The 13,485-nt window shown below is 37.1% G+C and overlaps 2 protein-coding genes across 3 annotated transcripts in view; both read left to right on the forward strand.

Annotated features, from left to right (window-relative positions):
* The window catches only part of LOC124101212 (uncharacterized), a 29,236-nt gene extending 23,130 nt beyond the window's left edge, over positions 1 to 6,106 (forward strand). For both annotated transcript variants that reach the window (XM_058583350.1, XM_046457064.2), the window contains 2 exons: positions 1,263 to 4,085; positions 4,836 to 6,106. In XM_058583350.1, coding sequence (XP_058439333.1) covers positions 1,263 to 1,570 — 308 coding nt within the window. In that variant the 3' untranslated portion in view covers positions 1,571 to 4,085; positions 4,836 to 6,106. The remainder of the gene's footprint in view (positions 1 to 1,262; positions 4,086 to 4,835) is intronic.
* LOC131424656 (protein FAM170A-like) lies at positions 2,421 to 3,110 on the forward strand. Its single transcript, XM_058583376.1, has one exon. The coding sequence runs from the start codon at positions 2,421 to 2,423 to the stop codon at positions 3,108 to 3,110; it is 690 nt and encodes a 229-aa protein (XP_058439359.1).
* Positions 6,107 to 13,485: the final 7,379 nt, after the last annotated feature.

Genomic DNA, 13,485 nt, shown 5'->3' on the forward strand with positions numbered 1-13,485 from the left:
TTCACCAGCACCATAACCTTAACCAGCTATATACCAGAACAGACATGATTCCAAAAAACCTACCACCATCTCATTTTCCATATCAGTGTACCAAGAAAATGTCCCAGATAACAAAAATACCACAAAGAGAATTCTGCAAAAATCACATAAACACACAATCCCATTTCACAGACCACACACAGGTCATCTCATTCTATTCAATTTTTTTTCCTAGAAATCAATAAATATCATCAAAGTGTGCCATGTACTTTACCCTCTGAGATGCTCTAGTAAAGAACTTGGAAGACTTGGAGACTTTATCCCCCTTTCCACATGCCAAATTTCAAATGCATCTGGGTATGCGTACCCTCAGTGCATATGAAGAAGGAGAGTCATGAAAATTTAGTTCATGTATATTTGAAAGAAAAGGAGAATGGCTGCCTATAGGATACAAAAGTAGGAGGAAAGACTGTCCCACCAAAAGACAAGAATGCAAACAATTGCCTCTCTTAAGAAGATCCCAATAGGAATAACCCCTCCTGTATGTCTACAAAAGAACTCCTTATAGTGAGTTCAGCTTTGATACAGTAACCCAAGAGAAAAGGGAGTCATCTGGCAGCTCATCAGAATTTCTGATTCTTGAGACTTCCAGGGCCAGAGGCCTGAACTCTTGGTATCCCTGAACATATATATTTAGATAGATGATAGGTAGGTGATAGATAGATAGATAGAAAAAATGAACTAGGTCATTATAGTTGTTTTTAAAATTCATACTCCATGTCCTATAAATGAACAATTTCTAATGAGAAATTTAGATAATAATAATAATGATAATAACTTCTAGTGAGTATATGTCATATTTTATGTATGGTTTAGTTTTCAAAAATCTGTATAAATTTCCAAAAATATTGGGTTGCAGTTGTAGCTCAGTTGTAGAGCAATTGCCTAGTATGCATGAGGCATTACATATTCAATCCTTAGCACCACATAAAAATAAATAAAGTTATTGTGTCCATCTACAACTAATTTTTTTTTAATTTCCAAAAATATCACATCCAGGATATCCAATTTCAATGATATCTACCACACATAATGTCAATAACTATTGTTTGTTTTTGTTTTGGAAATTTCAAGGGGAAAACCATCTTACTGATTGTGAGAATTAGTTTTATGGACGGTTAACAATGCCTGAAATATCTTGTTCACTGAGCATATCTGTTTCTGAATGAAACAGAGCCTAGATTGTGGCGTGTCTTAATGTTTCTTGTTATTTTGTTTTCCAGGATTGCAGAAGTTTCAAGAAATTGTTCCTAAGTCATATATGCTGGAACCAGTCAGGGATCAGGCAGCAGGAGATAATTCATCTTCCTCAGATTATTTGACCTCCATCTCCTTTGACAGCACACTGACCCCTAATGATAAGCAGGGTAAGACAGATTCCAGGTTATCTGAGATCAGAGAGGGACCCCAGTTGCTTGTCCAACACTGCTCACTTCACTACTTTCGAAATACAAAAGAAGGATTCATTCCAAAGGACCTAACACCAAGCCTTGTGAGGAGGGTCGAATGGGGAATGTGCCTTCAAGAATAGGACTGAATCAGAACCTCAGCACAATGCTGCATGTGAACACTGGGGTAGCAGTGGGTGAGATGGGATAGTGCTGAGATGTGTATGGTAATTTAATCAGAAACTTCCCCCTCAGATGCCACAACTAAAACATACTCATATGTTATAAATATTCATACTAAGCTGGCCCCATCTCCTCTTCCTTTACTTATTTTCGCATACAATACTCTTTTTTTTCTCTACCCATTTTTTTCTATTCTCCATTAACATTGCCTATATACTTCCTTTCACCCTCATTTTTCCATACAACCATTCTCATTTCATTGATTTACATTTTAATTTATTAAATGTTTCATATATTTCCAGACAACCTGTTTTAACTCTGCAATGCTAGACCAATATCTAGGAAAGTTAAGAAAACTCATATGTCTTGAAAATAAAGCACTTTCTTATACCAATTTTCTCACACAAATATCCAATGATAGATATGCTTTCAGCCATTCAAAAACCCATACCTGACCATGTACACTCTGTACTGTCATTTAGCATGCACACGCACGCGCACACACACACACACACACAATCATCACCACCCCCTTTTGACAACATCAAAAATAATCACCAGATATTTACCAGAATATAATTCAACATGTTATTACAAAAATCTCATTTTCCACACAGGTGTAACATGTACAAACTTGGGTTGACATATAACACACAAAGAATTCTGAAGCATCACTGATATATGTACCCCCCATTTCGCATGCCTACATACAAGAACATTCTTATAGTAATGTTATTTTCTTTTATTTGGATTTTTTTTCTAGAAACCAGTGAATCATATTCATATGTTTCCTATCCTGAATCACATAGTATGCCTGTAGAAAGCAAGTTGGAAGAATCAGAATATTCTTCGTCATTGGCATATAACGAATTACCAATTTACTTGGCCAATAATCCCTGTACATCCTCAAAGAAGAGGAAAAGGGAAAGAATAATGAAAGTGTACTATATGCATGTTAGAATGAAGAGGGGGGTGGCTGTCTTAGAGGATACAGAAGACGAAAGGCAGCCTCCATGCAAAAAGACAAAAATGAAAACCATTGCATTTCCTGAGACAATCCATACAGAAGACAATCTCTCTGTCGTATCCACAGAAGAACTCCTAACTGAGAGTGATCTCAGCTTTGATGATGTAGTCCAAGAGGCATCAGAAGATAATGACAGACCGATATATCCTCCACCTCTGGAGACAAGTTCCAGAGCTAAAACACCAGAATGGCTTGTGGCCCATGACAGTGGCTACAGGTGCATGGCCTGCTGCCGAGTTTTCCCCTCCTTGGAGATTCTACAGGACCATGTGAAGAATGGTATTAAAGAGGGATTTAGCTGCCATTCTTTTCATGTAGCCCTTAACTTGCTTAGAAGTAAGAACAGAAATAGAAAAAAAGAAGTATACGAAGAGGAGGAAAACAAAGTCAAAAAGAGCTGGACAAAAGGCATAAGTATCCAATGTGACAACATAATTAGGCACATAAGAGACTTCTTTCACAATAACCATTGATAGCATCATGACCACCAGCACAACTATCACCACCATCAAAAGCCCCAGCACCACCATTATTACTACCATCAACAATACAACAACAATGGCCACCACTATGACTACTACAACCATTGCCACTGTCAATAACATCACCATCAACAGCAGCAGCAACAAGCACCATCATCACTATCTTATCATCACAGCCATCACTACTATCAAGAGTATCACCACTACAATCATAATTAGCACCACCATCAACAGCACCACTACAATTACCACCTTCACCGGCACTACCAGCACCACCATCAACAGTACTATCTGCAGCACCATCACCACCATACCATGACCATCACAACCATTGCCACTGTTAACAGCACCATCAATAGCAGTGCCATCTCTACCATCACCACCAATAGCACTACCATCAACAGTACCATTACCAACATCATAATCATTGTTAACAGCACCATCACCTCAGCCATCACTGACATCAACAATGTTATCACCAGCACAATAGTCATCACCACCATTGACAGCACCACCAGTAGCACATTAGCAGCAGCATCACCACTATTATCACCAACATGGCTAGCACCACCATCACTAGCCCATAACCACCACAACCATCAATACCATAAATAATAGCACCAGTACTGCTAACACCACTGTCAACAGCTCCACCTTCAACAGCACCACCATCTACAGGACTACTATTATCATCATCCCAGCACCATGATCACCACCACCAGGGCCACCAGCACCAATATGGACAGTAGCACTTGTACCACAAGTAGGATTAGAGAAGCCCTTTAGATAATATTCCCCAGAAGAAAAAACAAGTTTGTAGACCACATCAAGCTATAAAGCAAAAATGTCCTCAGGCAAACTAAAGAGCAATGAATACCAGTATATCATCTTTATCACTGGAAGAAATTCATTTGAAATAGAAACTGCTATGGACTGGACTTAGAAGAAGAGGCGAGGTTCCCAGGGGTAAGTAAATATGCCCCAAATTGGAAATTTGGGGTTTTAAGAAATGGTGGGAACAATAGCAGAGAAGTCTCATGAGAAATACCTCCTATGGTGAAGGATTTCTTTCTAAAGAAATTATGCATGGGGCTGGTGTTGTAGCTCAGTTGGTAGAGAGTTTGTTTTCATGTGTGAGACATTAGGTTTGATCCTCAGCACCACATAATTATGCATGAACACTGGGTTAAAGACAAAGGAAGTAGAATGGGTCCCACTAATGACTTCTGAGGAGACATGAGCAAAGGCCTGTCTCCCAGTTCTGAAAAACAGAAGATACTGGGCCCAACATTCTTAGATCAATCTCACCATTTGTTCCTTGGCCTGGCTTCCTTCTGAAAAGCACAGGACAAGGAAAAGAAGTCTTTATCCATGAGAAAGGGTTGATATGCAGGCCTGTCATGGTTGTGATTGAAATTCATGGCCTTATTGTGATTTTCATGCCTGGAAGAAGACTGTACAGGAGTTTCACCCACTCAAAGGGACTGTAATGACTTGAATGTGTTTATTTTTTTTATTTTTCCCCCTAGGAAAACATTTATGTTCTCTGTACCAGAAACTGGAAATGAAGGTGTCTAGTGTCTATGGGGAAGGGTAGCAAAGGTTCTGCTTGGACTCTTCTGACAACTTTGCACATGGATTTCTTTCTAGATGTCCTTCATATTCTGTAATGGAACTTCATGATTCTCACATCTTATTCTTTCTTTTTTCTTCTAGCACCAAGAATCTGGTTCTATATAATCAACAGAGAGGAGATAAACATGGACAAAGCTGAGAAGACTTTGCAAAGCCAGGTGCACGCTGCTATAGCGGAGAGTGTCATTTTTAGTTAGAAGGAAAATCAGACTTGTCTTCAATATTTCTAAAGTCACAGAATCAAAACAGAAGTTGTCCTGAGATTAGCTGAAGACTTGTCTCTATGATAAGAACTACCTTCCTGACTTAAAGGTGTTCTTTTTTATTTTGCTTATCTCACAGCAAAAAATGGTATGGATTATACAAGGAAGGAGTTTCTCTTCACCAAGCTGTCAGCACTTAAGAACTGAGAAAATACAAGAATAAATAATTTTTTATTAATCTATTTTATAGTACAGTAAAATATATTATAGAAATTTTCTTTAATAATGTGGATTAATATTAAAGTAGAACTATTTGTTATTGAATGTACCCACTGAAGGAAAATCAAGGAACGAGAGATGGGTAAGAGAGAAATATATTATAGAATAAAATATATTATAGAAATTATTTACTAAAATATATTATAGAAATTTTCTTTAATAATGTGGATTAATATTAAAGTAGAACTATTTGTTATTGAATGTACCCACTGAAGGAAAAGCAAGGAATGAGAGATGGATAAGAGAGAAATGAAAGAGATACACAGGAGAGTAGAGATACACAGGAGAGTTTATTTGTCAGAGCTGACAAATAAAGGCCATCTCTCTATAGGAGAGAGAGGCAAAACAGGCTGAGTTCTGGGACTTTTATGAGGGAGGCTCAGGAATCAGAGCTGGGCAAGTCCTTATGCTTTAAGGATTGGGTTGATATGAATGAGTGGAGTGGCTTTCTCAGAAACACTGTTGGGTGGGAAAGTGAAACTTTTTCCTTAAAATGGAGGTTGTCACTTAAGGTGGCCATCAAGATGCTAATCACAAGGACCTTAAACCCACTATATCTATATCTTCCTATTTTCAAAGTCAAACTCAGAAATATAGAATAATATTCTAATAAAACTCCAAGTTTTAACCTCCTCCACATTTATGGGAAGAAGGTTTTTCAGATAACAGCTCAATTGTTTTGGAGTAGTAGTTACCACGGTAACTTTTGTAATAGAACTATAGACCATTGCCTTAGCAATCAAGGATTGATTACTCATTTTGGAGAAAAACAGGGGAAAGGAACAGTAGACTCTAACCTGTTTCCTTTCTTTATTCTTTTAGCTTTGTCATTATTATGCTAAATAAAGGCAGTACTATGTCCCTTTTGAATGTAAGTGTACTAATTGCTCTAAAGTTTCTCACAGTGAGTAAAAACCTTGAACAAATAATAAAGTCCATTTCACACCATCACTCTCACCCAGAAGTCACAGTCATTTCATCTATGGAAGAGATACTGAATACCATTTTAGGAAGCAAGATAAAGTAGCACAAGGGGATAGACCTTGACAGACTCTAGGGGGAAGAAAGACTCTTTTCCAAATGGTGGAATGTAACAATGGAAAAAGGAGGGCCCAGAGGAGTATAAAGGTCAGATATTGGTGTTCCTGATTCCTTCACTCACATTTTGAAGGGAGAAAAATGTGTGATTTAATTAACCAATAATTTTCAGATTCTCATACATATGGGTAGATAAGACTGGGAGTTTGAGATTTAGAATCGGAGGCTGGAGTTTCTCTAGATTTCAGTTACTTCTCTTCTTCATTCAATAGAATATGCAAATGATTTTGCTTGATTTTAGTCAAGCCTGGTGTGTAGGCGATGAGCAGTAATTCATTTATATATTGGGGTTGTAAATTTCTTTGAATTTTCTAAATTTTAAAAAACTTGTGCATATGTCATATCATATTCATAAATGTATATTTTCACATTACCATCCTAGAAGGCTAAGTATTTTTAAGTACTTCTCTAACTGCATTGATTGACTGTTAGGCATTTCTACCAGTGATATCTGAAATAACTTATTTTACCAGTCTCACCAAAAGGGAACATAGTCAAACTTTCAGAATTGTTTCCACTCACAGAGGTGATAATGATACATCTATACTATTAATTCATTAAAACTATTAGATATAGGGCTTGGGATGTGACTCAGCGGTAGAGCGCTCGCCTCGCACGTGCAAGATCCTGGGTTCAATCCTCAATATCACATAAAAATAAATAAGTGAAATAAAGGTATTGTGTCCAACTACAACTAAAAAATAAATATATTTTTTTAAAAAACTATTAGATTATAGTGTATTTTCATATGTTTCACAGCCATTTCTGTTTGCCTTTTTTTGACTTCTGAGTATCTTTTGCCCAATCTTCTCAGATTTGTACCCAAGTTGTTTGTGTCTATTGACTTTGGTTATGGTTAATTCACTCTGAACAGAACTGTTACAAACTTGCAGAACTGGCTTTTAAGTCATAATTGGAAAGGATTCTTTTCTTCAAATCGACAGACCCTTAGCCATGCTAGCGAAGAGAAGAAGAGAGAGAACTCAAATTACTAGCATACGGGATGAAAAAGGCAATATCACAACAGACACTTCAGAAATACAGAAGATAATCAAAAATTATTTTGAATCCTTATACTCCAATAAATTAGAAGATAGTGAAGGCATCAATAAATTTCTGAAGTCATATGATCTGCCCAGATTGAGTCAGGAGGATATAGACAACCTAAACAGACCAATACCAATCGAGGAAATAGAAGAAACCATCAAAAGACTACCAACTAAGAAAAGCCCAGGACCGGATGGGTATACAGCAGAATTTTACAAAACCTTTAAAGAGGAACTAATACCAATACTTTTCAAGCTACTTCAGGAAATAGAAAAAGCGGGAGAACTTCCAAATTCATTCTACGAGGCCAACATCACCCTGATACCTAAACCAGACAAAGACACTTCAAAGAAAGAAAACATCAGACCAATATCTCTAATGAACCTAGATGCAAAAATCCTCAATAAAATTCTGGCGAATCGGATACAAAAACATATCAAAAAAATTGTGCACCATGATCAAGTAGGATTCATCCCTGGGATGCAAGGCTGGTTCAATATACGGAAATCAATAAATGTTATTCACCACATCAATAGACTTAAAAATAAGAACCATATGATCATCTCGATAGATGCGGAAAAAGCATTCGACAAAGTACAGCATCCCTTTATGTTCAAAACTCTAGAAAAACTAGGGATAACAGGAACATACCTCAATATTGTAAAAGCAATCTATGCTAAGCCTCAGGCTAGCATCATTCTGAATGGAGAAAAACTGAAGGCATTCTCTCTAAAATCTGGAACAAGACAGGGATGCCCTCTCTCACCACTTCTGTTCAACATAGTTCTCGAAACACTGGCCAGAGCAATTAGACAGACGAAAGAAATTAAAGGCATAAATATAGGAAAAGAAGAACTTAAATTGTCACTATTTGCAGATGATATGATTCTATACCTAGCAGACCCAAAAGGGTCTACAAAGAAACTATTAGAGCTAATAAATGAATTCAGCAAAGTGGCAGGATATAAAATCAACACGCATAAATCAAAGGCATTCCTGTATATCAGCGACAAAGCCTCTGAAATGGAAATGAGGACAACCACTCCATTCACAATATCTTCAAAAAAAATAAAATACTTAGGAATCAACCTAACAAAAGAGGTGAAAGACTTATACAATGAAAACTACAGAACCCTAAAGAGAGAAATAGAAGAAGATCTTAGAAGATGGAAAAATATACCCTGTTCATGGATAGGCAGAACTAACATCATCAAAATGGCGATATTACCAAAAGTTCTCTATAGGTTTAATGCAATGCCAATCAAAATCCCAACAGCATTTCTTGTAGAAATAGAGAAAGCAATCATGAAATTCATATGGAAAAATAAAAGACCTAGAATAGCAAAAACAATGCTAAGCAGGAAGTGTGAATCAGGCGGTATAGCGATACCAGACTTCAAACTATACTACAGAGCAATAGTAACAAAAACAGCATGGTACTGGTACCAAAACAGGCGGGTGGACCAATGGTACAGAATAGAGGACACAGAAACCAATCCACAAAACTACAACTACCTTATATTTGATAAAGGGGCTAAAAGCATGCAATGGAGGAAGGATAGCATCTTCAACAAATGGTGCTGGGAAAACTGGAAATCCATATGCAACAAAATGAAACTGAATCCCTTTCTCTCGCCATGCACAAAAGTTAATTCAAAATGGATCAAGGAGCTTGATATCAAATCAGAGACACGCCGTCTGATAGAAGAAAAAGTTGGCTACAATCTACATACTGTGGGGTCGGGCTCCAAATTCCTCAATAGGACACCCATAGCACAAAAGTTAATAACTAGAATCAACAAATGGGACTTACTCAAACTAAAAAGTTTTTTCTCAGCAAAAGATACAATAAGAGAGGTAAATAGAGAGCCTACATCCTGGGAACAAATCTTTACTCCTCACACTTCAGATAGAGCCCTAATATCCAGAGTATACAAAGAACTCAAAAAATTAAACAATAAGTAAACAAATAACCCAATCAACAAATGGGCCAAGGACCTGAACAGACACTTCTCAGAGGAGGACATACAATCAATCAACAAGTACATGAAAAAATGCTCACCATCTCTAGCAGTCAGAGAAATGCAAATCAAAACCACCCTAAGATACCATCTCACTCCAGTTAGATTGGCAGCCATTATGAAGTCAAACAACAACAAGTGCTGGCGAGGATGTGGGGAAAAGGGTACACTTGTACATTGCTGGTGGGACTGCAAATTGGTGCAGCCAATTTGGAAAGCAGTATGGAGATTTCTTGGAAAGCTGGGAATGGAGCCACCATTTGACCCAGCTATTCCCCTTCTCGGTCTATTCCCTAAAGACCTAAAAAGAGCATGCTACAGGGACACTGCTACATCGATGTTCATAGCAGCACAATTCACAATAGCTAGACTGTGGAACCAACCTAGATGCCCTTCAATGGATGAATGGATAAAAAAAAATGTGGCATTTATACACAATGGAGTATTACTCTGCATTAAAAAATGACAAAATCATAGAATTTGCAGGGAAATGGATGGCATTAGAGCAGATTATGCTAAGTGAAGCTAGCCAATCCCTAAAAAACAAATGCCAAATGTCTTCTTTGATATAAGGAGAGTAACTAAGAACAGAGTAGGGTCGAAGAGCATGAGAAGAAGATTAACATTAAACAGGGATGAGAGGTGGGAGGGAAAGGGAGAGAGAAGGGAAAATGCATGGAAATGGAAGGAGACCCTCAGAGTTATACAAAAGTACATACAAGAGGAAGTGAGGGGAAGGGGAAAAATAATATAAGGGGGACAAACGAATGTCAGTAGAGGGAGCAGAGAGAGAAGAGGGGAGGGGAGGGGAGGGGAGGGGAGGGGGGATAGTAGAGGATAGGAAAGGCAGCAGAATACAACAGACACTAGTATGGCAATATGTAAATCAATGGATATGTAACTGATGTGATTCTGCAATCTGTATATGGGGTAAAAATGGGAGCTCATAACCCACTTGAATCAAATTGTGAAATATGATATATCAAGAACTATGTAATGTTTTGAACAGCCAACAATAAAAAATTTAAAAAAAAAAAAGATTATTCAACATGATCAAGTAGGATTCATCCCAGAGATGTAAGGATGGTTCAAACTACACAAATCAATAAACATGATACACTACACCAAAAGAATAAAGGACAAAAACCTCTTGACAATCTCAATAGATATGGAAAAAAATATTTGATAAAATTCAACATTCCTTCACAATAAAAATTCTGAAGAAATTGGGCATAGAATAAAACATACCTCAACATAATACAGGCCATACATAGTAAGCCAATAGTTAACATAATACTTAATGGAGAAAGGCCAAATGCTTTCTTTCTAGAATCAGGAACAAGACATGAATGGCTACTTTCACTACTTTTATTCAATATAATACTAAAAGTCCTAGCCAAAGCAATAAGACACAATAAAAATAAGGCATGGTGGGGGGGTCCACACTGGAAAAAAGGAAGGTAAGTTTCTTATATTTGATGTAATTGCATATACAGAAGTCCTAAAGACTAATATAAATATATACAGAAAGTCCTAATGACTACACTGAAAAACTATTAGAACTAATAAATTAATTCAGCCTTGCCATCAATTACACCACACTTTAATAACTTTCCTCTTCTAGTACACCTATACCTGTCTTTTCTATAGTTCATTTCTCTTTCTCTGGCTGCCTGAAATGTTGGAGTTCCTCAAGATTAAGTACAAGCACTTTATGTCTCTTCCTGTAATCTGATTTCTCTCCCTTCACTAGTTCAACTTCAACCATTGTTGAAAAAGTAAAGAAAGAGAATTATCCACAGCAAGTCCAGCTCTGCCACTTGAGACTTAAGAACTTGCTGATCTGTCAAATGTTTCAAGGATTCTGGGTAGACCCTCTGGAAAGGTTCAATAAATGCATCATGTAGAGTCCTGGGGAATTAGTGTAAAGCCACATTCACTTCTACTGATAAATATTTTGCTTTTGAGAAACAAAACCAAGATTGCTAATGGACTCTGGAAAAGACTAGATGTATAATCAAGGGACACTGATTGTCACCTAATTGCCTGTCAGTCTATGAGATGGCACTATCTTATCCAACAACCCATAAAGTTGAATGAGAGAAAAAGCAATTCTTTATCAACTTGAATATATATATATATATATATATATATATATATATATGGGATTAAACTCTAGTAGGTCTAGAATCACAAATAATTTGTAAGTGAATGATATGATGGCTCTCACAACACCTACTCCTGCTTCATTGTTTCCTCTTCTGCAAGATATCTACCTCAAAGGCCTATAAGAATTGCCCAAGACTAGATGGTGAAGAAGAAAAAAATCTTTGCCTTGAATTATAGATGGGATTGCATGAAATGTTGGCACCAGATAAAATGAAACTATATTAAGTCCAAGGGGACAGAACTTGGGGCAGTGTATCTGAATGTATACTTTGTGTGAAAATACCCATGTCCAGATATATGACTCTATTGTGACTCATGAGATGTGGTTGAGTGTTCAGAGACTTACAAAGGTCTGGGAAGTACATAGAGAGAAACCTCTCAGAATGGACACAGGAGGTCATCCGTTTCAAGAAAGGTTCTCAATATTTACATACACACCAAAAAAAAAATCTTATGGATGTCTGTCAACCTCTTTCCTCAGCTACCCCAGAGATTACTCAATGGGCCTGTGTATAAATTTGCAATGATGCAAGCAAAGGAAGCTAAGCATAGTTTTGATGACAAGGATTTCTTTATCATTAGGTTAATCTACCTACTTTTAGAACTAGTGTCCTGACTGGCAAAACTAAAGGCCAGTATGGAGCCCCTCCTATCCATTATTCCTTGGGGAGGCAAGCTAGCTTTTGGGGGCAGGTTTATAACACTGAGCCCTTTCTAGCTACCTTTCTATTCTGTAATAGAATTTATTCTGCATACAGATTAGCCTTCCCCTTCCGCAATGCCTCAGCACTATTTTCTGTGGACGTATGGGATGGTTATTGACCATCAAGACACTCCACACAGTATTCTCCCAAACAAAACTCATCAGAGCCTAAGAAAAAAATGTGACCATGAATTCCATGTTCATAAAAGGCATTATTTTTTTCCATGAATCACAATGACTAGGAGAGCAGTGCATTATAAACTATTTGGATGACCTACAGAAAAATAAGTTATCTTACTAGCTTGAAGACAACATTCTATTGGGTTTGAAGTATTGTATACAAGGCAACATGTGCTTTATATATCTGATGTACATTTTTCCTAAAGCGCAAACTAAGAAGTGAAAATAGTATGAATCTCTCACTATCTAATAACCTGCTCAAGTTTTCCTTCTTATCTTCAAAACCTTGGGCTAAGGCTTCGGGCTGGGCTTGGGGCTCAGTAGTGCAGCACTCGCCTAGCACGTGTGAGACACTGGGTTCCATCATCAGCACCACATAAAAAAAAGGTATTATGTCCACCTACAACTAAAAAATAAATATTTTTTTTATTTTAAAAAACACTTTGGACTTAGCTGATTTTGTGATCTCTGATTCCAAAAGTGCCCACCAGAGGATAAACAATGGGGCTTCACATGGTGAATTCTTGCCATGATGTTACTGAACTGGCAGTTAAGAGTATTAATTCCTAGACTGAGGTGAATAACCTCAAATATCAAGGGAAATAGGATTGTTGCTACATCAGGGAGACAATAAAGGCATATTTGGGATTAATAGAATTCTTTGGGGTAATTCTTAATATTGCTACATTTGATAGTTATCATCTTGGAAAATTATAACCACCCAACAAAGACAGTATCACTAACTCCTAATAACCTGTAAAAACAGAAGTTTAGTTGTTCTAATCAGGTAGTGGTTGAAAAAGAAGATAATATGAACTGGGTCACAGGAGAATTGTGTGATTAAAATGAATGCCCACCGTGACCTTGAAACCCATTACAGAAATGAACACTGTGTCTGTTATGGATACTTTTATGTATATATTAACCAATTATTTTTATTTTATTTATAGGTCATCAGATTCCAAGAAGTTTGTTTTAGACCAAGTGAAAAGAACAGAACATTAGCCATAGTTCATGGACTCAAGATAAGA

This window comes from Marmota monax, unplaced genomic scaffold (assembly GCF_021218885.2).
Source record: "Marmota monax isolate L192 unplaced genomic scaffold, Marmota_monax_Labrador192_F-V1.1 WCK01_AAM20220418_F8-fsc00263, whole genome shotgun sequence".
Classification (NCBI taxonomy): Eukaryota; Metazoa; Chordata; class Mammalia; order Rodentia; family Sciuridae; genus Marmota; species Marmota monax.

What these genes read in the sequence shown, in the direction of transcription:
- LOC131424656 (XM_058583376.1), top strand. Translation starts at nt 2,421, where the DNA reads ATGCCTGTAGAAAGCAAGTTGGAAGAATCAGAATATTCTTCGTCATTG.